Raw genomic sequence first — 24,332 nt, 5'->3', positions numbered from 1 at the left:
GCCTTGTTTGTTTATGTAGTACATCGCTGTCATATTGTCTGTGCGGACTAAGACCGCTTTGCCTGACACTGGAGTTTGAAATGCTTTTAGGGCTAGAAACACAGCTAGCAACTCTAAGTGGTTGATGTGGAGTAGCTTTTGTTGCGGTTTCCACCTGCCTGTCATGGTGTGATGCAGTAGGTGAGCTCCCAGCCTGAGAGAGACGCCTCCACTGTCATGATTATTTGGGAACGGGCTCTAGGAACGGTCGGCCCTTTGAAAGGTTTTTTGTGCTCCACTATTGCAGAGAGCGATGAGTCAGACTGTCTACCAACACTAGGTCTGTTACTTGACCACGAGCCTGGTTCCACTGTCGAGCTAGGCACTCTTGAAGTGGACACATTTGCAGTCTTGCGTGAGGTACTATAAATATGCAAGATGCCATCATTCCTATGAGTTGCATGAACACTCGAGCTGGTAGCGAGTGTTGTGGTTTGAATTTTGTTAGGAGCGTTTGTACACTTGTTATCCTGGCTGGAGAGGGATAAGCTAGTGTTAATTGGGTGTTTATTGTAGCACCAAGGTATTGTTGGGTGTGCGGGGGTAGCAGATGTGACGGTGTGATTTACTGTGAATCCCAAGTTGTGGAGTAGTAGAATTGTGGCATGAGTGTGTTGTACACACTGGCTGTATGAGCTTGCTTTTATGAGCCAGTCGTCCAGATATGGGAAGACGTGAATCTGCTGTCTTCTTAAGTGTGCTGCTACGACTGCTAGGCATTTGGTAAACACTCTTGGTGCTGTTGTGACTCCGAATGAGAGCACTTTGAACTGGCAGTGCTGCCCGTCTAGCACAAATCTGAGATATTTTCTGTGCGCTGTGTGGATGGGAATGTGAAAGTAGGCGTCCTTGAGATCTAGAGTGACAAGGAAGTCGTTTTGTAATAGGAGCGGAAGGACTTGTTGAAGTGTGACCATATGAAAATGGTCTGACTATGTAAATGTTTAGAGGTCTGAGGTCTAGAAGAGGTCTCAGAGATCCGTCCTTCTTTGGAATTAAGAAATATAGGGAGTATACTCCCTTGTTGTGCTGATGCTTTGGAACTATTTCTATTGCATTTTTCTGCAGGAGAGATACCACTTCCTGTCTGAACAGTGTCAAATGTTCTTGTGACATTGGACGCTGTCTGGGTGGTATGTTTGGGGGGGTTGGATGTTAGTTCTCAACAGTAACCTGACTGGATTATTTGAAGCACCCACCTGTCTGATGTTATGTTTTCCCAGGCTGGTAGATATTGCTGTAGTCTTCCCCCAACCGGAGTGGAATGGGGCGGGGGGAGGGGAGTCATTGGATAGGGGTGGAGGCAGAGAAGGAATTGTTAGTCTTGCCTCTGCCCTTGTTGTTACCTCTGTAACCACCCCTTTGGTAGCCCTTATTATATGTAGATTGTGTGGGGGCTTTGTAGGAGGTGGAAGGTGTGTTTGAAACATATCCTCTCTTGGTACCTCTATAGGATGAGCGTCAAAATGAACGTCTGGGAGCCTGCGACTGCAAGGCTCCCATAGATTTTGCTGTGTCTGTATCCTTCTTTATTTTTGAGGGATATGTCTACGTTGGGTCCGAATAAGTGTTGCTCAAAGGGTTGATTGAGTATAGCACTCTGGACTTCAGGTTTAAAACCTGATATGCGTAGCCACGCATGACTACGCAGCAAAACACTTGTGTTAACTGCTCTGGAGGCAGTGTCTGCTGCGTCAAGTGCACAACGAATTGAGGTGTTGGTAATATTTTTCCCTTCTTGGATAAGCTCATTAGCTCTATCTTTGTACTTATCCGGGAGGTGCTGCATCAATGACTCTAGTTCATCATAGTGTGCCTGTCGTAACGTGCCAATAATGCTTGTGTATTGGCGATACGCCACATGTCTGATGCTCGGGAGGCAGTTCTCTTTCCTGACGCATCAAGGAGTTTAGACTCCTTGTCAGGTGGGGAGTTAGCCCTTTTGCATGCGTTTGAAACTACAAGCGAGTCTAGGGGAACTGGGCCTTTAATATACGCTGGATCTGAAGGTGCAGCTTTATATTTCTTCTCTATTCGTGGGTTAATGACCCGAGTTCTAACTGGGTCTTTGAAAACCTCAGGGACGTGTTTAATAACTCCTTTGAGCATGGGTAAAATGGATGAAGATCTTTGTGCATTGTCAAATGTATCTAGTAGGAAGTCTTCCTCTACTGTGTCTGTATGCATATCCACCCCATGATATTGCGCAGCTCTGTGCACCAACTGATTAAAGCCCATAGTGTCTTCTGGCGGGGAAGGCCTAGAGGGGTATATGTCATCTTGAGGGACATTTGGAACCTCTGGCGTGTTATAATCGTTCCATGAGTCAGGTGAGCCTTGGGGAATAGATGGATCATCTGCGTTACCCCCTAGGTCATCAGAGCTATCATCCCCATTATCATCATGTATGACAGTGTGTGTAGGGGAATGTTGTGGCAGGGGAACAGGTGTTGATGGCATAGGTGGAGGGGAAGGCACTCTTAGCGGGGAAGTAGCTATGTACTCCTTCTTTGGATGAGGAGCTGGTGCTGGTGTTTCTAGTGGTCGTTTCTTTGAACTTAAAGTTAGTCGACCAGTGGTTGGATCTTTCACCAAAGTCTTTTGTGCAGGGTCTGGGTGAAATAAGTCCTCTGCCGAAGTGTGATCTTTCAGTGTGGAGGAAGGTTTTGGCACCGAAGTTGCTTCTTTGGTTTTTGGTAATGTCTTTTACAGGAGAAGCTGGGATCTTTTTCGGCTCCGAATGTTTTTTTCGGCTCCGAATGTTTTTTTCGGCTCCGAATGTTTTTTCCGGTGCGATGAAGGTTTCGGATCAGGTTCTTTCTTTGGATCTGAAGCTTTGCTTGACTCAGACCTTGGTTTCGGTGCCGAGGTAGTAACTGCCTGTCGGTGCCGATGGTTTCGATGTGGGCGTGGCAACCGATGGTGTCTTTTTCGGTGCCGGTAGGTGTGCGTCGGCATCGTGTGGAGGTCGACTCGAGCCAGAGTCGCCTGAAGGCTTTGTTAGCTTCTTAGCCGGGCCCGAAGGTGGGGCAGTAGAAGCAGTGTCTCGGTGTGTACCCGAGGGCGAGGGTGTGACCGGAGCCTTTTTGGGGTATGTCGAGGAAGGGTCCGGGTAGACGGTCTTACTTACGACCCACTGCGCTGGAGTGACTTCCTGGACATCGGAATTTCTGCCTCGGAGTTGCCGTTGACACCATGTTGTTCTGGGACGTCGACGCCTTCCTCGAAGATGTTGTCTGGAATTGGAGCTGAAGATCATTAAGCCATTGTTCTCCGAGCTCTTCGGTCCCTGATCCTCTTCTTGGAGCGGAAGGAGGCACAAGCAGAACAGTCTCTGGCCTCGTGCTCCAGGGAGAGTCAAAGGTTACACACCTCATGAATGTCGGTGTGGGGAAACTTCGACCCACATTGAGGACACTTTTTAAATGGCGTGCTTTCCATGAGCTGGAGTCGAGGCCTAGTTTGGCCCGAAGGCCTTAGACGACGACCGGAATCTAAGCCTGGATGTTGATAAAGTAGCGTCGACTGGAAACGCGTTCTATACTGAATTCTCGAAGCTGGTGAGGATTGCGTGCCAACGGAAATCGGTTCCAACACGGAGCGCTGGAAACACATCTGAGCCCGGTGGCGGAAAAAACAATCTGGAGATGGAGCCGATGCCATGTGATTGGACATTGGACTAATCTGTTCATGCTCCACATTTGTCCATTATGCGGCTTGACCACATAGTGCTTGACCTCGACAATACGCTATGGATTGTCGAAGTTGTCGGTGTTCTTACTCTTGACCAAGACTTTCTCGTGCTCTTCACTTGTGGGTATTTACACATTGTTTATAGTCCTATCTTCCCATATATTGGTTCTGTTGAACTGAGGTCTTTCACTTATGCAAAATCATTAACTGATTGTTCCCTCCCTCTTGTTTAAATAGGAAAACCAATAATGGTAGGTTTTTACCCTTCAGCAATGTCAACTGGGACACTATTTTTAATCTGAAAGAGGAGCTTTGTATTGAATATGCTACTTACCAGTATCCATCCCCAGATTGTTTTTAGCCATTGTGGCGAAGATGGAGTGTAACAGCGTGAGCGATGACCATGCTAAGAGTAAGTGTAAGTTCTGCAGCCGCTACAGGCGCCGAGGAGGAGGGTGGGCGATATGAATGTCAGCAGCCCTACATGCCAAGAACAGATGCATACTGGTAAGTAGCATATTCAGTTCGAGGCATGTGGGCTGCTGAATTCACATCTATAGTATAGAATATATAGCAGTTCCTCCATTAGCGGCGGCCGCCTGTGCCAGCTGCATATGTTTGAAAAAGTGTTTTTAGAACAGCCTGCCCTACAGCTGCTTGGAGTGCACATCTACAGGGTAGTGTTTTGTAAATGTGTGTGGGGTAGACCATGTGGCTGCTCTACAAATGTCTTCTAAAGGGATATTTCCAAGGAAAGCCATGGAGGCCCCCAACTTGCGGGTGGAGTGGGCTCTTGGGGGGGATTGTTAAAGTGCGCTTAGCTTTTTGATAGCAAATCTGAATACACTTAACAATCCACCTGGCTATACCTGCTTTGGAAATGGGGTTGCCTTTGTGTTGTGCGGAAAAGGCAACAAAGAGTTGTTTCGTCTTCCTAAAATCTTTGGTCCTATCAATGTAGTACATCAAAGCCCTTTTGACGTCAAGAGTGTGGAGCATTCGTTGTGCCACTGTTTCAGGATTTTGGAAGAACACAGGCAGTTCAATAGTCTGATTGACATGGAACTGTGAAACCACCTTAGGAAGAAATTTAGGGTTAGTGTGCAGCACTACACGGTTGGAGTGAATTTGTATGAATGGCTCTTGTACAGTGATCGCCTGGTGCTCACTAACACGTCGCAGTGACGTAACGGCTATCAGGAAAGCCACTTTCCATGTTAAGAACTGAAGCTCGCATGAATGTAGAGGCTCAAAAGGTGGACCCATCAGCCGGGTGAGGACCACATTATGATTCCATTCAGGAGCAGGTGGGGTCCTGGGAGGAATGACTCGTTTGAGCCCCTCTAGAAAGGCTTTAATGGCGGGCACTCTGAAAAGGGAGAGATGCTGGCTCTTTTGGAGATAAGCCGCTATGGCGGATAAATGTATTCGAATGGAAGCATATGCCAAATTGCATTTGTAAAGATCTAACAGATAACAAATGATGTTGTGCGTGGACGCGTCAAGTGGGTTAATGTGGTGGTCCACGCAATAAATGACAAACCGCTTCCATTTTGCTGCATAGCATGCTCTGGTAGTGGGCTTCCTTGCCTCCCGTATGATATCCATGCAGTCAGGAGGCAAGTTGAGGTAGCCAAACTCTAAGACCTCAGGAGCCAGATCGCCAGGTTGAGCTGTTGCGGATCTGGGTGCTGAATGTCGCCATGGCTCTGCGTCAAAAGTCTGGGTGTGAGGTGCAGCCTTTGATGCGGTACCACGGAAAGTTCTAGAAACGTGGTGTACCATGGTTGGCGTGCCCACGTTGGAGCAACCAGGATGAGCATCATCGAGTGTTGCTTTAGCTGTCGTGCCACCAGCGGTATTAGAGGTGCTGGGGGAAAAGCGTACGCAAATTTGCCTGACAAGTTCATCCATAGCGCATTGCCCTGCGACTGTGGGTGCGGGAACCTGGCGGCAAAGCTTTGGCGTTTTCCTATGTGGCGAACAGGTCTATCTCTGGATGACCCCACTGCTGGAAGCACGGGTGGAGTACTGATGGATGTATCTCCCACTCGTGCATTTGGTGGCTGTACCTGCTGAGCAGATCCGCCATCTGATTGTCCTTGCCTGGGAGGTGTTCCGCCATGAGGAAGATGTTCCTGTGAATGGCCCACTTCCACATGCTCTGAGCCAGATGAGACAACTGTGGAGAGTGTGTCCCTCCCTGCTTTTGAATGTAGTACATGGCCGTCATGTTGTCCGTCCGGATCAACACGACTTTGTTGCACAGATGTACTTTGAATGCCTTTATTGCCATGAAGATTGCCATCAGCTCTAGGTGGTTGATGTGCATCTTCTTTTGCTGCGTGGTCCATAGTCCCTGCACTGTGTAGTGGAGTACATGAGCTCCCCAACCATGGAGAGAAGCGTCCGTCGTTAGGATGATCTGTGGAACAGGCTCCTGGAACGGTCGGCCTTTGCAAAGGTTGTGTGGATTCCACCAATGCAGAGAGTTGTATGTACGACCGGTCACCAACACTAGGTCTTTTAACTGCCCGTGAGCCTGATTCCACTGACATGCTAAGCACTCCTGAAGCGGACACATATGTAGTCTCGCATGCGGGACTATGAAGATGCAGGAGGCCATCATGCCTATCAACTGCATGAACACTCGTGCTGGAAGCTAGTGTTGCGGTCTGAATTTTTGTATCTGCAATTGAATGCTGTTGATTCTCACAGAATTTGGCTGCGCTGTGGCCGCTAGAGTGTCTATCGTCGCGCCCAGATACTGCCGCACATGGGCGGGCTGAAGGTGTGACTTTGGATAATTCAGTGAGAATCCCAGATCGTGAAGAAGGTGAAGGGTGTGGGACATGTTGGCAGCGCACTGCTGGGGCGACTTTGCTTGGACAAGCCAGTCGTCTAGATAAAGGTAGACGTGAACGTTTTGTCTCCTGAGGTGCGCAGCCACTGTTGCCAGGCATTTTGTGAACACCCTGGGCGCTGTGGGCACTCCGAAAGGGAGGACTTTGAATTGGTAATGCTGATTCTGAATGGTGAATCTGAGGTATTTTCTGTGTGACGGATGTAGTGGAATGTGAAAATATGCATCCTTGAGGTCTAATGTCGCGAGGAAATCCCCGATTGAGCAACGGAAGAACCTGCTGCAGCGTGAGCATATGAAAGTGTTCTGAGAGAATGTACTGGTTTAGGGGCCTGAGGTCCAGTATGGGTCGGAGGGACCCGTCTTTCTTTGGGATCAAGAAGTACAGGGAGTACACTCCCGAGCCTCTTTGTTCCACTGGTACGAGCTCGATTGCCCCTTTTTGCAGCATGACGAGCACCTCTTGCTGCAATAAGTGCAAATGCTCTGTGGACATAGGACGGTGCTTTGGGGGAATGTTGGGTGGAGTGGATGTTAACTCCAGACAATAACCGTACTGGATAAGCTTTCTGACCCACCTGTCTGTGGTGATGGATTTCCAGACTGGCAGGAACTGTTGGAGTCTCCCCCCGACTGGTGTTGTATGGTTGGGGGGCAGTGACAAGGCGTCACTGTTTGGTGGCGGCGGAGGACCGGGAGCTGTTGTTTCCACGACCTCTGCCCTTGGCGCTGTTTCCGCGATAGCCACCTCTACTCTGTTTGTTGTATGAGGTTTGTGCACCACTTTTAGTGTACTGTGTTTGCTGGGACAGCTGGCCTCTGGAAACGCCTCTATTACTTGAGCGACGAAAAGAACCACCCTGAACTGCTGGGACTGGAGCCCCCATAGACTTTGCAGTCTCGGTGTCCTTTTTGATTTTCTCTAGGGTGGTGTCCACCTCGGGCCCAAACAAGTGATCAGGGTTTACAGGCTGATTGAGGATGGTGGTTTGTATCTCCGGTTTGAACCCGGAGAGTCTGAGCCAGGCCTGACGCCGCAACATTACACTTGTGTTAATGGCCCTGGCCGCGGTGTCTGCTGCGTCTAGTGCACACTTAATAGAAGCATTTGAGATGAGTTTCCCTTCTTGAATGAGCATCTCTGCTGCCTCCTTGTATTCATCTGGCAAGTGTTGTAACAGGGTTTCGAGTGTATCAATGTGCCCTGTCATATCTGGCCAAGAGTACCTGCGTGTTAGAAATGCGCCAGATATTGGCCGCTTGAGCCGCCACCTTGTTCCCTGATGCTTCTAGCACCTTAGATTCCTTGTCAGGGGGAGGAGCATCACCAGTAGTTTGTGAATCATTAGAAACAACGAGAGAGTCCAATGGCAACTGGCCCTTGATGTAGGTAGGGTCGCCAGGTGCCGGCTTGTACTTTTTTTCAATTCTGGGGTTTATAACCCTGGCACGTGGGGGTTCCTTAAAAATGTCTGCAGCATGTTTTAAGACACCCTTCAGCATTGGTAGAGTTTTGGCGGTCTTTTCAGAGGTGGAAAAGGTGTCAAACAGAAAGTCCACTTCAATAGGGTCAGCATGGAGCTGGACGTCATGATTTTTGGCTGCCCTCTCAAGAAGCGCATTAAATGCCGCAGAATCCTCAGTAGGTGAGGTTTTGACAGTATACACTTGAGTGTCCGGGGCAGTTTGTGGATCCCCTGTGTCTGCAGCATCTGCCCATGTGTCATGTTGATCTTCAGGATCAGTGGCGGCAGGGTAGTTGTATTCATCATAGTCACCTTCCCCTGCCTCCACATCCGAGTAATTGGGCGAGATTGGAGCAGTGTCCTGACCACGTGGATTAATGAGTTAAACAAGAACTGGGGAATCCGTGGAATCCTTTTTCTTCTTTAAAGGAATTGTGTAGGACTCCATAGGCTGTGCCGGTGTGATTTTCCGCTTGTAAATGGAAAGATTACCGGTGTCAGCGTCGATAAATCGTTCCGACTGCTCCTCCAGCAGGGGTTGTCGATGCTTTGTGCCTACAACTGCAGGGGTAGGCTTCGGCCCGTGGACACTGTCATGGACGCCTCGACCACCTTCTTCGACGCGAACGCCTTCGGCGCCACTTTCGGCGGCAGCGTGAACTGAATCGGCGGCGCCGACTTTTGCGGTTTTGCGGCAGGCTTCGACGTGGAAGTATTCTTCGGATCGACCGCGGAAGCCTTGTCCTTAATGCGTTTCAATGAGTCAGACACCTGCTTCGTAAAGGATGCGGACGGTTGCGTCGACTCGACAGGTGTTTGAGCCACCACCATGTGCGGACTCGAGGGTCGTAGTACTTTTGGCCTTGTCCGGCCGACGTGCAGGATCGACAGCTTTTGTAGCTCCGAGCCCCTTGTCTGTCGACGGCCTTGGGTCGGCGACCTTGACAAGCGCTTTCGGTGCCCCAGTCTTCGGCTCGACACCCTTGAGCGACTTCACCGGTTCGACAACCTTCTTTGACTTCATCTGCACCGACAGGTCTGAAGACGTGGAGCCGAACAAGGCGACAGGCGCCTTCTGTTTCGACAGCGCCTCTATCACTCTTGGTTTCGTCGAGACCGAAGCTTTCTCTTTCGGTTTCGATTTCACTAATGGCGGCTCCGTAGAAGTGTTCGTAGCCGGGCCCCGGAGGCGAGACTGTGGATCTAGGTGCAAGATCTTGGGTAAGGTCATGTGGCGATCCCTCGACCTGAGCCTTAGCTATTGTGCGAACGGGGCATAGCTCCTCGCTTGAGCTATCTTCCGTGGCCCCATAGGCCCCATCGTCGTCTCCTACCTCGTCGACGACGTCTTCTGTATCTAGCATTTCTACGTCTGCGTCGTAGTTGGAGTCTCTCTGCCGCTGGATTTGAAATCGGCTCTCGATCTTCCTGCTCGTCTGCCTCTTCCCCCTCGGTATCGAAAATGTTCACCGGGTCAGGTGCCGTCTGCTTGGCCTCCTGACGCGCCACGCGCCGAATTCGAATCGTCTTCTTGGAGCGAAAAGTAGAACAAGCCATACACTTGGCTTCATCGTGATCCGGCGACAGGCACTTGTTGCACACCGGATGATCGTCGATGTGGGGATACTTGAGTTGCACACGGGGCACCGTTTGAACGGGCTCCGTTCCATGATGGTTCGTTGAAGAAGTCCTGTAGCGTCGACCGGGCCTCGAGCACTGAAGAGCCACGCGACTCCTCTGGATGTCTGACTCGGAAACTGAGCCGGAACAGAGCTGGGCACCGAACGCAAGACAATACCGACGATGTAGGAAAGGCCTTTGGGCCGAAAAGAAAGTTTCTATCGAATCCGAACTTGAGTGATCAAATATGCATCCGAACCGAATGGCGGAAAAAAACAATCTGGGGATGGAGTCGATGCCCATGCGCACTGTAGTCCAGGGGAGGAGCCACCTATCTCGCGATACTTCGAAGACTCTTCCAGGACAACAATGTGCAATCATCCGGACCCAACACTAGGCGGCGATCTATGCTACAGATGTGAATTCAGCAGCCCACATGCCTCGAACATGTGGTTATATTTTGTCTTTTAAACCGATATTTGACACTGATATTTCACTACACTTTTTATCTACATTGCATGAATGACCTTATTTGTGCTACATAAACATTTTAAAATGGTTAGCAAGATGACAATTCTCACTACCAACTATGGCCTTTCAAAAAGATACCTGCTTAGGGATCAAGTTAATTAACATCAACTAACCTGTACTGCCTATCAGAAGCCAAGAGTGGCATGTTGAAGTAGGATGGATTACAAATAGTTCACTGATGGGGAGACCGAAGCCAAACTCTCCAGTGGTAGAGACTAGCCACAGATAGGATGGATGGGGACAAGGTGGATTGAGAGCAGTTTGTTGGTTTATTGTGCTCATTTAGTCATACAGTCACGGAGGGCAACCAATCCAGATGCTTTGTGGCAGGTAGTGAGATGAAAAATGCTTTGGGGCGGGAAGTGAGATTAAAAAGCAGTGAGGAAAAGGTGGAAAGCATTTGGTGAGTAGGGAGTCTTCAGATATCAAGGAAGATTAAGACATGATAATTCCTGAGACAGGTTGGAGGAATATGGAGTGTAAGAGGGTAGTAGGACAGGTGTGAAAGATGCAGGAAAGTGAAAAAAGGGCTAGAGGATCACAGAAGCTGTGGCATCAGGCAGTTGTGAAGGAGTGAAACAGATCAAAGGGAGAACTAGGAGGCAGTAAAACATGGTGGAACTTAGACATGGAAGACTGCCTCAAATTTAACATCGGTATATAGGAAAAGGATTCTTCTTTTAAATAAAGAATCAGCGTACACTTTAGAAGATTTCTTCTCGATTTATAGTAGATCGTGTGCAACTCTTCCTTAATCCTTTTGCCCTACTATTACAGTAGCATGACCTTTCTGTGCAAAAAAAAAAATATATTACCTTTCGGCGGCTCACCACACAGATATGAAGGCACTTCGCTGTTCATTTCATTCTACCTTCCAGAGCTCCCGTGCACATGCGTTATCATGCTGAACCACTATTTCAGGATCAGCAAAAAGAATTGGGCAAGCAAATAGCTCTAAAAAGTGAAACTTATTCGTTTCACCATCCTTGTTAGGGACTGTATACGCTAGATACACCCATGCCCGGTATATCTATTTGGTTGCCTGGACTGGCAGCAAGGATGGGCACTTACTGGACTTTTTAGCATTATATTATCTTTCAAATTTCCAGTGCTAAAGGTTGAATTATCTTGAGGAGGCTAAGCCCAGCAAGTAAGCCTTCCCCAATACACTTAAAGCATTAGTGAGAAGAGTTGACCATCTTACCAAATAGCCGCTCACTATCGTAGAGCATGTCCATAAAGGTTGCTTGGGCAAGTCCTGAGAAAGCAGTAGGATGCGTCCAAGCATGATGATGAGATGTGACAATGGTATCCAATGATTAGGGCACAATGTTCAGGTCACACTTCAGATTTATTTGTAAGTGTCCACACGATTGATGACTAAGTCGGAAACCGGCTTTGCTTCTTCTGATGGTCGTAGAGGCCAAGTTTGTTTTGACAGAAGCCACAGGGCATGATCATAGCAGCCCATAAGGAACGTTGCCCCTAAACTGCCAGAAGCAAACACTTATTATCTCAAAAGTGTGTGCTGGCCCTTGGAGAATGCCCAGATGGTAACGCAGCTGTACAGCATTATTCTAGTATGGGCTATTCTAACCCCTTAGGTCTACTTACTGAGTCAAGAACTCAGACTTTTTCCAATATCAGCATTGATAAGATGAGATCCCAGCATTAGGGATCATCAGTGGGAGTCCAGACATTGCCCAGTGTAGGACCATTTCCTCAAAGAAAGAGGTTTACCACCCTGAGAATCTTTTGGGAGATTATTCCATGTCCAGAGACACTGCTGAAGAGCAACGAGGATGCCTCGGCGTGTTGCTGCATGCCCAGGCCAAAAATAGTTTATCATCAAGCTCCATGATGGCCTGCGGATGCATTAATAAACAGAATTGCAGGCATCAGATTCATGGTCGGATCCCAAACAGAACATGCAGACAGCAGGTGAGTGCAAAACAAATATCTTCTTAGGGCATCTCCGACAAGGTATAAATCCAAGTTCTTAAGATGAGATATTTACCATGTAGCTTTCCTAATGCAGAGAAATTGTTGGTGAAGCACAGAGTGCTGCATAACCATGTCGATGAGGTGTGCAAAACCGGAATGGATACCACTGTGCCACTTGGCACCTAACGTACACAGATGTCATCACATCCAGTTGGCTGAGCCACCTGGCGAAGCTAGACAGCTTCTGCTGGTGCAATGTTTCCGATATAATACACCAACTGAAAATCCCATGCTTCTGGAGAAAGGGAGGCTGGAAGTAGAAGGATTATTTTACTTACCTTGTACGTAACTGTTCTTGGAATGTGAAGCTATACATTAACAAGCTTTGTATATTCCTGTCATCTAGTGTTGGGTCCAGATGTTTGTAAATTGTTTATCTTCAAACAGGTCTTCGAGTCACGAGGTAAGTTGACTCCTACTTTCGGTGATAGTGCGCAAGGTCATTGACTCCAGTGTTAAGATGTTTTTTCCGCAAGAGGGTGAGAAAGGAGTGAGTGCAAGTAAAGAGGTGTCCATACATGTGTAATGTAGATAAGAACTGCAACTACTATAGTTGTCCGGGGAGGAGGGAGGGCGCATGTGAATCTACTGCTCTACATGCCAACAACAGATGCTTACAGGGTAACATAATATGTCGAGGCATGCTTGCTGTAGATACACATGCTTTGCATAGACGCTATAGTAGTACTCTCCCAAAGCCGTAGCTAACCAGTGGATGTTGCAGAGCTCTGACTTTATTAGAACTGGCTAACATATCCACAAAATAAATGCGTGGTGTAGACCATGTAACTGCTTTCAGGTGTCAGTTATAGGAATTTTACCTAAAAAGGCCATAGATGCTCCTATTTTACTAGAAGAATTGGCACCAGGAGGTATAGATAACGTTTTCTTTCTTTAACCCCTTCGATGCTGATGACGGAACGGTTCCGTCATGACTCCGCCCGCGCAAGGCGGAGTCAGCGTGGGCGGGGAATTCGCGCCGCACGCATGCGGTTAATACAGCATGTTTCGAACCATTTAAAAATCCATCTAGAAATGCCAGATTTTAAGATAGATCTCCCTCTATGAGGGTTACCAAATGTAACAAAAAGTTGCTTTGTTTTGAAAAAATCCTTTGTTTTGTCAATATAATGCATTAATGCTTTTATGACATCCAAATTATGTAGAGCTCTTTCTGCTACAGATTCTGGTTGAGGGAAGAAAACCGGTAAATCAGCTGATCGGTTGATTTGAAAAGCTGAGACTTATAGTTGACCCTGTGGTTGATTCCATTGACATGCCAAGCACTACTGTATTGGATGCACGATTTATCTTTATAGGTACTATGGCAATGCAGGATACCATCATCTCTAGGAGTTGCATGAAAATTCTGACTGTTGGATACTGACAGATCTGGAATTGTGGTAGCAGTGTCTAGAAATGTTTAATCCTGGCTGCATTTGGATAGGCTAGACCTATTTCAGTTTTGAGCAGAGCTCCTCGATAGGGTTGCAGCTGTGAAGGTTGTAGATGGGATTTGGGGGCATTGAGTGTAAATCCCATCTGATTTATGGTAATCTGAGTGTGCTGTAGACACCGGTGTTGTGTTGGCTTTGATAAACCAATCGTCCAGATATGGGAAGACATGAATCGGTGGTCTCCTTGGATGAGCTGCAACCACTGCTAAGCATTTGATGAATACTCTGGATGCAATAGTGACTTTGAATAGGAGCACTATGAATTGATAATGCTTTCATGCTATCATAAATCTAAGAAAGTTGCAATGTGCTGGGAGAACACGGATGTGAAACTATGCACCCTTTAAGTCAAGAGCTGACAAAGTCGCCTTACTGTAGGAGTGGAAGCAATTGTTGAAGTGTGACAACATGGAAGTGTTCTGCTAGTATCTATAGGTTTAAAGGCTTGAGATCTGAAATTGGGCGCAAAAGAAGTCATTTCTGGGGATTAGGAAGTACAGGGAATAAACCCATAACATGCATTGGAACGGATTCTACAGCTCCTTTGTTAAAAAGAGCTTGTACTTCCTGTTTAAGCAGCCGTTGGTGCGCCAGAGAGGCTGCGAGGGTGAGGTGAGATATTGGGAGGATTGCTGGTGAGCTACAGGCAATAACCATGTTGGATAATGTCCAACATCCACTTGTCTAATGTTATTGATTGCCAAGTGGGAAGAAAATGTTGCAGACGTCCCCCGACGGGTGTAAGATGGACGGGGGGAATTGTTATGGAGTCACTGCTTGTTGGGGGATGTACGTGTTGGTGTGCCTCTACCTCTAGAGTTATTGCCTCTATAACCACCTCTGTAAAATCCTCTAGAAGGGGAGGATTGGGGCCTGTATGAAGATGGGGGCATCTGTGGAGGTGGTGTTTGAGCCTCCCCTGTAGAATGAGTGGTGAAAGGAACCTCTATTAGAGTGGCTGAAGTGCTCCCACAGCTTTAGCTACTTCAGTATCCGTTTTCATCTTTTCTACTGTTTCGCCCACTTGTGGTCCGAAAAGATGTTCTCTATCAAAAAGAGGACTTAATATGGTTTGTTGAACTTCTGGTTTAAAAACAGAGATACGCATCCATACGTATCTTCCGAGGAGAATGCTGGTGTTAACTCCTCTGGCAGCAGTATCAGCATCTAGTGCACACCTGATGGAGGAGTTTTCCCTCCTGAACTAATCCCCGTCCTTTTTTTTGTGCTCCTCTGGGTGGTAATGGACTAATTCTTCCATTTCATCCCAGTGGGCTCTTTGGTACCTAGCAACCAAACCTCTATGTGTTAGCTATACGCCAGGGATTGGAGGATTGTGCAGTCACTCTTGCCTGATGCATCTATTAATTTCGATTCTTTGTCTGGTGGTGGTGAATCAGCTGATGTTTGTGAATTTTCTCTTTTACAAACATTAGACACCAACAAAGAATCTGGTGTAAACTGACCTAATAAAAATTGGGTCAGATGGTGGGGGTGTGCATTTTGTGAAAACCCTAGGTGATAAAATACAAATTAAAAATATCCTCTGCATGGCGCAGCATACCTTTTACCATAGGGAAAGACTGATGTTTTATGTGCGGGCTTAATGTTTCAAATAAAATGTATTCCTCTAAGGCTTCTCTATGTAAGGTGACCCCGTGATATGCAGTTGCACTGGCTATGAACTCCTGATAGGTGTTGTCATCAAGAGTTAAGGGTTTTGCAGGATAGAGATCAGGCTATGTATATCCTGGAGGGTCGCAAAAAAACACAGTTAATGGACAGAATGGGAACAGTCCAGTGGTGTGGAGTGCAAAAAAACAATGGATTTAGGCCCAGATCCTTGTACTGGGGTGAATGTATGACATTGTTCTACATTCTGTCCATCACCTGTGTTTTTTGCAATTTTCACCCCGAGTGGGCTGGGTATGCTCAGACGTGAGTCCCAGGCTCTCCACACCACTGGAGTCAAGCTATCCAGGCTGAATGAAGGCTGATAGCCAGAAACCGGTCCTTGGATGCTTGATTCCGGTCTGGGAAAGACATGGCTTGGTAGTTCGGACTGGACTGTTCCCATGAGGCACAGGGTCAGAGCTGATTTGCATATAGCCAGTGTCTAACCCAGGGTGGTGTGGAGTGCAAAAAAACGATGGATTTAGGCCCAGATCCTTGTACTGGGGTGAAAGTATGACATTGTTCTACATTCTGTCCATCAACTGTGTTTTTTGCAATTTTTACCCTGAGTGGGCTGGGTATGCTCAGACGTGAGCCCCAGGCTCTCCACACCACTGGAGTCAAGCTATCCAGGCTGAATGAAGGCGGATAGCCAGAAACAGGTCCTTGGATGCTTGATTCCGGTCTGGGAAAGACATGGCTTGGTAGTTCGGACTGGACCCATGAGGCACAGGGTCAGAGCTGATTTGCATATAGCCAGTGTCTAACCCAGGGTGGAGTGGAGTGCAAAAAACCATGGATTTAGGCCCAGATCCTTGTACTGGGGTGAATGAATATGCTACTTACCAGTATGCATCTGTTCTTGGCATGTAGGGCTGCTAACATTCATATCTAGTGCATAGATCGCCGCCTAGTGTTGGGTCCGGATGATTGCACATTGTTGTCCTGGAAGAGTCTTCGAAGTATCACGAGATAGGTGGCTCCTCCCCTGGACTACAGTCCGCATGGGCATCGACTCCATCCCCAGATTGTTTTTTTCCGCCATTGGGTTCGGATGTGGTTCAATGTATGACATTGTTCTAAATTCTGTATATCAACTGTGTTTTTTGCAATTATACTGGAGGGTCTACATATTAGTCATTCCATGGGTTAGGTGATGCTTCATAGGCATTATCCCCTATATCTGCATCAGCGTTTGTGTGAGGAGAATCCGGAGGGGTAATATTTAAAGAGTTTCCTGGTGAATAAGATATTAATGGTACAGGTGAAGATGGTGGTGGAGGGGAATGAGGAATATGGTGGAAGGGACTGGTAGCAATGTCCTTTACATTTTTTTAAGGTATTTTATATCCAGTGTCCTCTAGAATAGGAGTCTTCTTTTTGGACGACGGTGGTAGCGCAGGTTTTGCTATGAGGCGTCTAGATTAAATGGAGGTTTTGTGATTTAGATTCGGTCTCTCCAGCTTGATTTCAAGAATTAGCTCCAGATTTGTTTCAGTGCCGAAATCTTCAGAGCCGGGGTGGGGAGTTAGGGCGGCAAGGGGGGCGGAAAGGGGGCGTTTTGGTTCGAACCGGTCCAAGAAGGATTTAGTTGTGCTTTCGGTGCCAAGCCAGAGGGTGTGAAGGTGGAAACAATCCCTGTGCCTACCATGGCAAGATGGCAGTGGTGGCCAAGAAGCCATTTGTTTGGTGGAAGAAGGCTTTTGGCGTGTTCCGACCCTAGGAAAGTTTTCCAATTTTCAACATGTGAGGGAAGAGAAGCACGTTCAAACAATACCTTCGAGTGGATTACGCACCACAGAGATCCCGAAAAACTGCCTTGAACCGGAGAGCCGTAATACACGTCCGAGCCAGATGGCAGAAAGAAAACTAACAATGGAGTTGATGCCCATGCGTACTATCACCGAAAGCAGAGTCCACTTACCTTGTGACTCAAACAGAGTTCGAAGAAAAACTTGTAAACATCAAGACCCAACACTAGATGGCAGTAGTATGCAAATCATGTGTATTCACAGCACTCAAGCCTTGGACAATCTTAAAGACATTCACTACTTCAACTGCACCTCAGCTAGAAAGGCAGGTTAAAAAACAAAATATGCAATGGTAGAGAGGTTACTGCTGGAGAAGAATGGAGTGCTGCAGTAAAGACTGATAGCACAGTGATAGGACAGGCTACTATACTGCAGCTTAGGATCCCTAATAGTTCAGTTAAGGGTGACAATCAATGCCATTTGATAAGAGGTAGACGAACAGGAGTACTCTTAACAAAATGTGTTCTATTGCAAGGATGCTCCAGGTTACAAAACAGGTATGAAGTGATGCAACAGAAGGGGCACAAAAAAAACAGTTGTGTGGCTCCTACTATTGGGTCAGTCTGTGGACGAAACAAAATGTATATTGTGTAGGTGTTGTGCCATAAAATGCATATTAGACAATGGGCTTCTGGGAACGTGTGCATTCCTGACAATTCAGGCATTTAGTAACATGGCATAACTTCTAAGAAATGTTATGACCCCGCTCTGCCAAAGGCCCGCAATAAGGGGCATTCAAAGTAGATACTGAATATAATCCAACATCCGAAATGCCAGTAAAGATAAATGCCAAAAGAAAAGACATTACCAAATCCAGGACCAGAGAGAATTCTGGAGTGCTTCTGGTTTTTAGGGGTAGGGCAGGCTTCCTGTTCAGCTGCTCCTCAGTCAGCGGTGGTACATGCTTGATGAAATAATACCTATTGGAAAAATAAATTAGACTAGTGATTTACGACAATTTGAGTAAGCAAACAAATACTGACCAATGCACTGTAAAAGTTATTTTCTCTGCTTTAGAGGGCTAAGCGGCTTCAATTGTCCTTCTCAGGAAGAGGTGGGACGACAGCTGGGTCAACCAGGTTATGACAATACACCCCACTTCTGCAACTTTCTTTAGCATTTGGATTATTAATGAGTAAACTTGATCTTTCCTTCTAGGCAAAGCAATGCTCTTTCAAGGAAAACATTATTGCAGCTTTTAGATGAATTAAAAGCATTCTCAAGCAGACCTTGATTCAACTTATGGGCTCAATGCAGTTCATATAAAGTTTATTCAAAATAATTTCAAGAATTTTCACAAGTATACATTTCATTTATTTCGAAGGATTAATTGACTGTGGCCTTTATTCCCTGGAGGAATTAGCAAACTGCCTGGTCTGTCTGACTAGACTATTTACATGTTCGCAATTTTAAAACTGTGAAGATGCTTCAAAAAATTTTATCAGAACGTTGATGGTTTTTTTTTTCAACTGCTTACTGATTAGGCACATTCTGCACTTAAGACACTTAAGACAAAAGGGTCTCCGATACTATTCTACCAAGAACAAAATGGTTACTTACTGGTAGAAGTAGTTTAGCAGCTTAAAGCGTGTTCAGGCTTTGCATGGTCTGCCTTGTTCTACCATCTAGGGGTAGGGTCCGGAATACTTTAGTCCATGTTTTGTTTATTGGGAATCATCTGTTAAAATTTTGTGATATGTCGGTCCCGTAGTGATGCCGGACATGGGCCCTCAAAGCCTCTGTGCATGGCAAAGGGATATAACGCTGAGGAAGAGGTCATCAAGATGAAGCTATATGTACTGTCACCGAAAACTGAAAACTCCATCAGTTAACATTAACAAGCATTTGCAATGCAATTCGTCTTGCATTTGCAAGAGTTTACACTATTGGCATTGTAAATGACAATGGCTTTCATTTATGCTTTTACAAAACCAACACATATATAAAAGGCATCAAAATTTCTAATGCCAATAGTTCAAAGTCTGGCAAATGCGAGACCACTTTCAAAGTGGCTGCACCTCTTTAGACGCTGCTCGCAGTATTCAGATTACAGCGAGCAGTGTATAAAGAAAGGGGCGTGGCCAAAGTGTAAGCATAGGGCGCTTTTACACAAAAAAAAACATTTATTCACAAACTATTTTGTGTTGCTAGGAAAAGCGCCCCATGCTGTGCTTTCACATAATGATTAAACTGAAAATGAGCTTCGCGTAGTGCGCCACCAGACTAGCATTTTGCTGCTTTTAACACTGCATGCAGATATATAATACAACACTTAACAGTGCACATTCAGCAACCCAGGGCTATTGGCTTTGCCAATGGTTCTCTGATGTTCTAGCGGACTGTTTGGCTAAGCAGGCTGCACAGAGGCTGGCAAGCCGGACATTGCAACTACTATGTGGTCCCACTAACCATCGGTGATGAGGTGGTCAACTGTGGGGAAACTCGCGGTGGTCTGGAGGACATTGCTGTTCGGTTCTCTGGTGCCCAGAGTTGCGTGGGTCCAGTATAGTTACACACAGGCTGGTGGTGCCTTTGGTGATAATCACGCAACATGGTGGTGCCGTGAGCTATGTCTGCTCACAAGCAAACTGGGGTTGCGAGCAGCCAGGTGACCTGCGGCGGCACCGGTATGCAGGTGATAACGGTGCCTCACTGCATGGGATGGTCACAACCATGCAGGGCATTGACGCAGAAGGATTGTGGCACCCGAAACCACTGCAGACTGCAGGAGGTGCTGCAGTCTGTCACGGTTCCGTGCAGTGGTGGGATGCGCCAGTCACTGGCCCATACGGGGTGCGTGACCAGGTACAGGGCTTCAGTAATTGCCGTACCTAGCTGATAGGAGTAGCATTACCCAAAATGCAGAGCGTCGTTGCCGTGGTCTGCAGTTTTCTGGAGATACCGCGATGCAGCAGCCCTTCTGACCAGCCATAGTGAAGGCACGCTGTTAACATAGAAGCGGCAGCCATTGCCTGCGTCCCACAAGTGCGGTGGGGTGGGGTAGCCACAGTGAAAGCGCACATGACACGCTGCTAACACTGAGAAGTAGCCGTCTTAGCTGGCGTCCTGCAAGTCCTGTATACATTATGGAAATAGTTCTTTAAAAAACTAATGAAAGCACCAGAGTTAGGACACATGCAAAAGGGCCAGCCCTCATCGGAGGCAACAGAAGACAGGGAGGTACTAAGGAGGGACCAATAAGCCTATCACAAATCAGAAGCCAACATCAACATTTACAAAGGACAATGACAAAAGCCAATAAAATATATGGACTCGACCCAAAAAACACAAGGTGTTGTTTAGCCAAAAACAGACTTGAAATCTCACAAGACTGCCTCAGCGCTGGAACCCTTGTCGACCAAAGGAAAGTCTACACAGATGGAGCCTCATGGGTCCAGTCACAAGAATAGTGGGAAATATCCCTCAGATAAACTTTCAACTTCAAAGGACAATTGAGAGAGGACAATGGAGGTGGGCATTGAGGACTATGATGATCGTGTCTGTCTCGGAGAAGGACTACTTTGCCTTGCATCTGCAGCAGGAAAGCTTTGGGGGTGAGGCGGACTAGCAGAAGCTGAAGAGTTGATGTGCTGGATCTGCTGTTGTGCAGTCCACACACCTGCACTGTGTAAAGGGTGAGTTCCCCATCTGGACTGGAAAACGTACATGGTAATGGTGACTTACGAAATGGGGTCCAGGAAAAGCCTACGCGGACACTAATTGTTGATGTTTCACCACTGCAGACAGAAATGGGTGCTGGCTGTTACCAACACTAGATCTTCCATCTGAGCCTCTGCTTGTGACAACTGTGCCGAGAGGCAATGTTGCAATGGGCACCTCTGTAGCCAGGATTAGGGTCCTATAGCAATGCACAATGCCATCCCGCCCAAGAGGCGCATTACAGTACTTACTGTGAGGCAACATGGCTAAAAAAAGAGGTACAAGATCGTCAAAGGCCACTACCGTTTGAGGACTTTGACTGGTTTTGCAGACAACTGAACGAATATGCTACTTACCAGTATGCATCTGTTCTTGGCATGTAGGGCTGCTGACATTCATATCTGTTGCATAGATTGCCGCCTAGTGTTGGGTCCGGATGATTGCACATTGTTGTCCTGGAAGAGTCTTGGAAGTATCACGAGATAGGTGGCTCCTCCCCTGGACTACAGTGCACATGGGCATCGACTCCATCCCCAGATTGTTTTTAGCCATTGTGGCAAAGATGGAGTGTAACACTGAGTGATGACCATGCTAAGAGTAAGTGTAATTGCTGCAGCCGCTACAGGCGCCGGGGAGGAGGGCGGGCGATATGAATGTCAGCAGCCCTACATGCCAAGAACAGATGCATACTGGTAAGTAGCATATTCGGTTCGAGGCATGTGGGCTGCTGAATTCATATATGTTGCATAGAATACATAGCAGTCCCTCCATTAGCGGTGGCCGCCTGTGCCAGCTGCAGCAGATTGAAAAAGTGTTTTTAGAACAGCCTGCCCTACAGCTGCCTGCTGTTTGGAGTGCACATCTACACAGTAGTGTTTTGTAAATGTGTGTGTGGTAGACCATGCGGCTGCTCTACAAATGTCTTCTAAAGGAATATTTCCCAGGAAAGCCATGGAGGCCCCCAACTTGCGGGTGGAGTGTGCCCTTGGGGGGATTGTTAAAGTGTGCTTTGTTTTTTGATAGCAAATTTGAATACACTTAACGATCCACCTGTCTATACCTGCTTTGGAAATGGGGTTGCCTTTGTGTTGTGCTGAAAAGGCAACAAAGAGTTGTTTCGTCTTCCTAAAATCTTTGGTCCTATCAATGTAATACATTAAAGCTCTTTTGACATCGAGAGTGTGGAGCATTCTCTCAGCCACCGACTCAGGATTTTGGAAGAACACAGGCAGTTCAATAGTCTGATTGATATGGAACTGTGAAACCACCTTTGGAAGAAATTTAGGGTTAGTGCGCAGCACCACCCGGTTGGAGTGAATTTGTATGAATGGCTCTTGGATACTTAGTGCCTGGAGTTCACTTACTCGTCGCAGAGATGTAATTGCTATCAGGAAAGCCACTTTCCATGTTAAGAACTGAATCTCGCATGAATGTAGAGGCTCAAAAGGTGGACCCATCAGTCGGGTGAGGACCACATTAAGGTTCCATTCAGGAGCAGGTGGGGTCCGGGGAGGAATGACTCGTTTGAGTCCTTCCAGAAAGGCTTTAATGGCAGGCACTCTGAAAAGTTAGAGATGCTGCCTGTTTTGGAGACAAGCCGCTATGGCGGATAAATGTATCCGAATGGAAGCATATGCCAGATTGCATTTGTAAAGATGTAACAGATAACAAATGATGTTGTGCGTAGACGCGTAAAGCGGGTTGAAGTTGTGGTCTGCACAATAAAATGACAAACCGCTTCCATTTCGACGCATAGCATGCTCTGGTGGTGGGCTTTCTTGCCTCCCGTATGATATCCATGCAGTCGGGAGGCAAGTTGAGGTAGCCAAATTCGAAGACCTCAGGAGCCAGATCGCCAGGTTGAGCTGTTGCGGATCTGGGTGCTGAATGTCGCCATGGCTCTGCGTCAAAAGCCTGGGAGTGAGGCGCAGCCTTTGAAGCGGTACCACGGAAAGTACTAGAAACGTGGTGTACCATGGTTGGCGTGCCCACGTTGGAGCAACCAGGATGAGCGTCATGGAGTGTTGCTTCAGCTTGCGTGCCACCAGCGGTATTAGAGGTGCTGGGGGAAAAGCGCACGCAAATTTGCCTGACCAGTTCATCCATATCGCATTGCCCTGCGACTGTGGGTGCGGGAACCTGGCGGCAAAGCTTTGGCATTTGGCGTTTTCCTTTGTGGCAAACAGGTCTATCTCTGGATGACCCCACTGCTGGAAGAAGGGGTGGAGTACTGATGGATGTATCTCCCACTTGTGCATTTGGTGGCTGTGCCTGCTGAGCAGGTCCGCCATCTGATTGTCCTTGCCTGGGAGGTGTTCCGCCATGAGGAAGATGTTCCTGTGAATGGCCCACTTCCACATGCTCTGAGCCAGATGAGACAACTGTGGAGTGTGTACCTCCCTGCTTCTGAATGTAGTACATGGCCGTCATGTTGTCTGTCCGGATCAACACGACCTTGTTGCACAGATGTACCTTGAATGCCTTCATTGCCATGAAGATTGCCATCAGCTCTAGGTGGTTGATGTGCATCTTCTTTTGCTGTGTTGTCCATAGTCCCTGCACTGTGTAGTGGAGTACATGAGCTCCCCAACCCTGGAGAGATGCGTCCGTCGTTAGGATGATCTGTGGCACAGGCTCCTGGAACGGTCGGCCCTTGCAAAGGTTGTCTGGATTCCACCAATGCAGAGAGTTGTATGCACGACCGGTCACCAACACTAGGTCTTTTAACTGTCCGTGAGCCTGATTCCACTGACGTGCTAAGCACTCCTGAAGCGGACGCATATGTAGTCTCGCATGCGGGACTATGAAGATGCAGGAGGCCATCGTGCCTATCAACTGCATGATCACTCGTGCTGGAAGCGAGTGTTGCGGTCTGAATTTCTGTATCAGCAATTGAATGCTGTTGATCCTCACTGAATTTGGCTGTGCTTTGGCTGCCAGAGTGTTTGTCGCGCCCAGATACTGCAGCACGTGGCTGAAGGTGTGACTTTGGGTAATCCAGTGAGAATCCCAGATCGTGAAGAAGGTGAATGGTGTGGGACATGTTGGTGGCGCACTGCTGGGCCGACTGTTCTTGGACAAGCCAGTCGTCCAGATAAGGGTAGACGTGAACGTGTTGTCTCCTGAGGTGTGCAGCCACTGTCGCTAGGCACTTTGTGAACACCGTGGGCGCTGTTGTTACTCCGAAAGGGAGGACTTTGAATTGGTAATGCTGATTCTGAATGGTGAATCTGAGGTATTTTCTTTGTGACGGATGTAGCGGAATGTGAAAATATGCACCCTTTAGATGTAATGTGGCGAGGAAATCTCCCTGATTGAGCAACGGAAGAACCTGCTGCAGTGTTAGCATGTGAAAGTGTTCTGATAGAATGTACTGGTTTAGGGGTCTGAGGTCCAGTATGGGTCTGAGGGACCCGTCCTTTTTTGGGATTAAGAAGTACAGGGAGTACACTCCTGTGCCTCTTTCTTCCACCGGCACGAGCTCGATTGCCCCTTTTTGCAGCATGACGAGTAC

General features: G+C 47.4%; 1 protein-coding gene across 1 annotated transcript in view; it reads right to left on the bottom strand.

The window, feature by feature from the left end:
• The window catches only part of CTDSPL2 (CTD small phosphatase like 2), a 384,035-nt gene that overhangs the window by 185,804 nt on the left and 173,899 nt on the right, over positions 1-24,332 (bottom strand). Inside the window, exon 7 of the mRNA XM_078682962.1 lies at positions 17,967-18,078. Coding sequence (XP_078539088.1) covers positions 17,967-18,078 — 112 coding nt within the window. The remainder of the gene's footprint in view (positions 1-17,966; positions 18,079-24,332) is intronic.

This window comes from Lissotriton helveticus, chromosome 3_1, assembly GCF_964261635.1.
Source record: "Lissotriton helveticus chromosome 3_1, aLisHel1.1, whole genome shotgun sequence".
NCBI lineage: Eukaryota > Metazoa > Chordata > Amphibia > Caudata > Salamandridae > Lissotriton > Lissotriton helveticus.
Note: the sequence above shows the minus strand (reverse complement) of the source record. Positions and strands in the feature narration are given on the sequence as shown.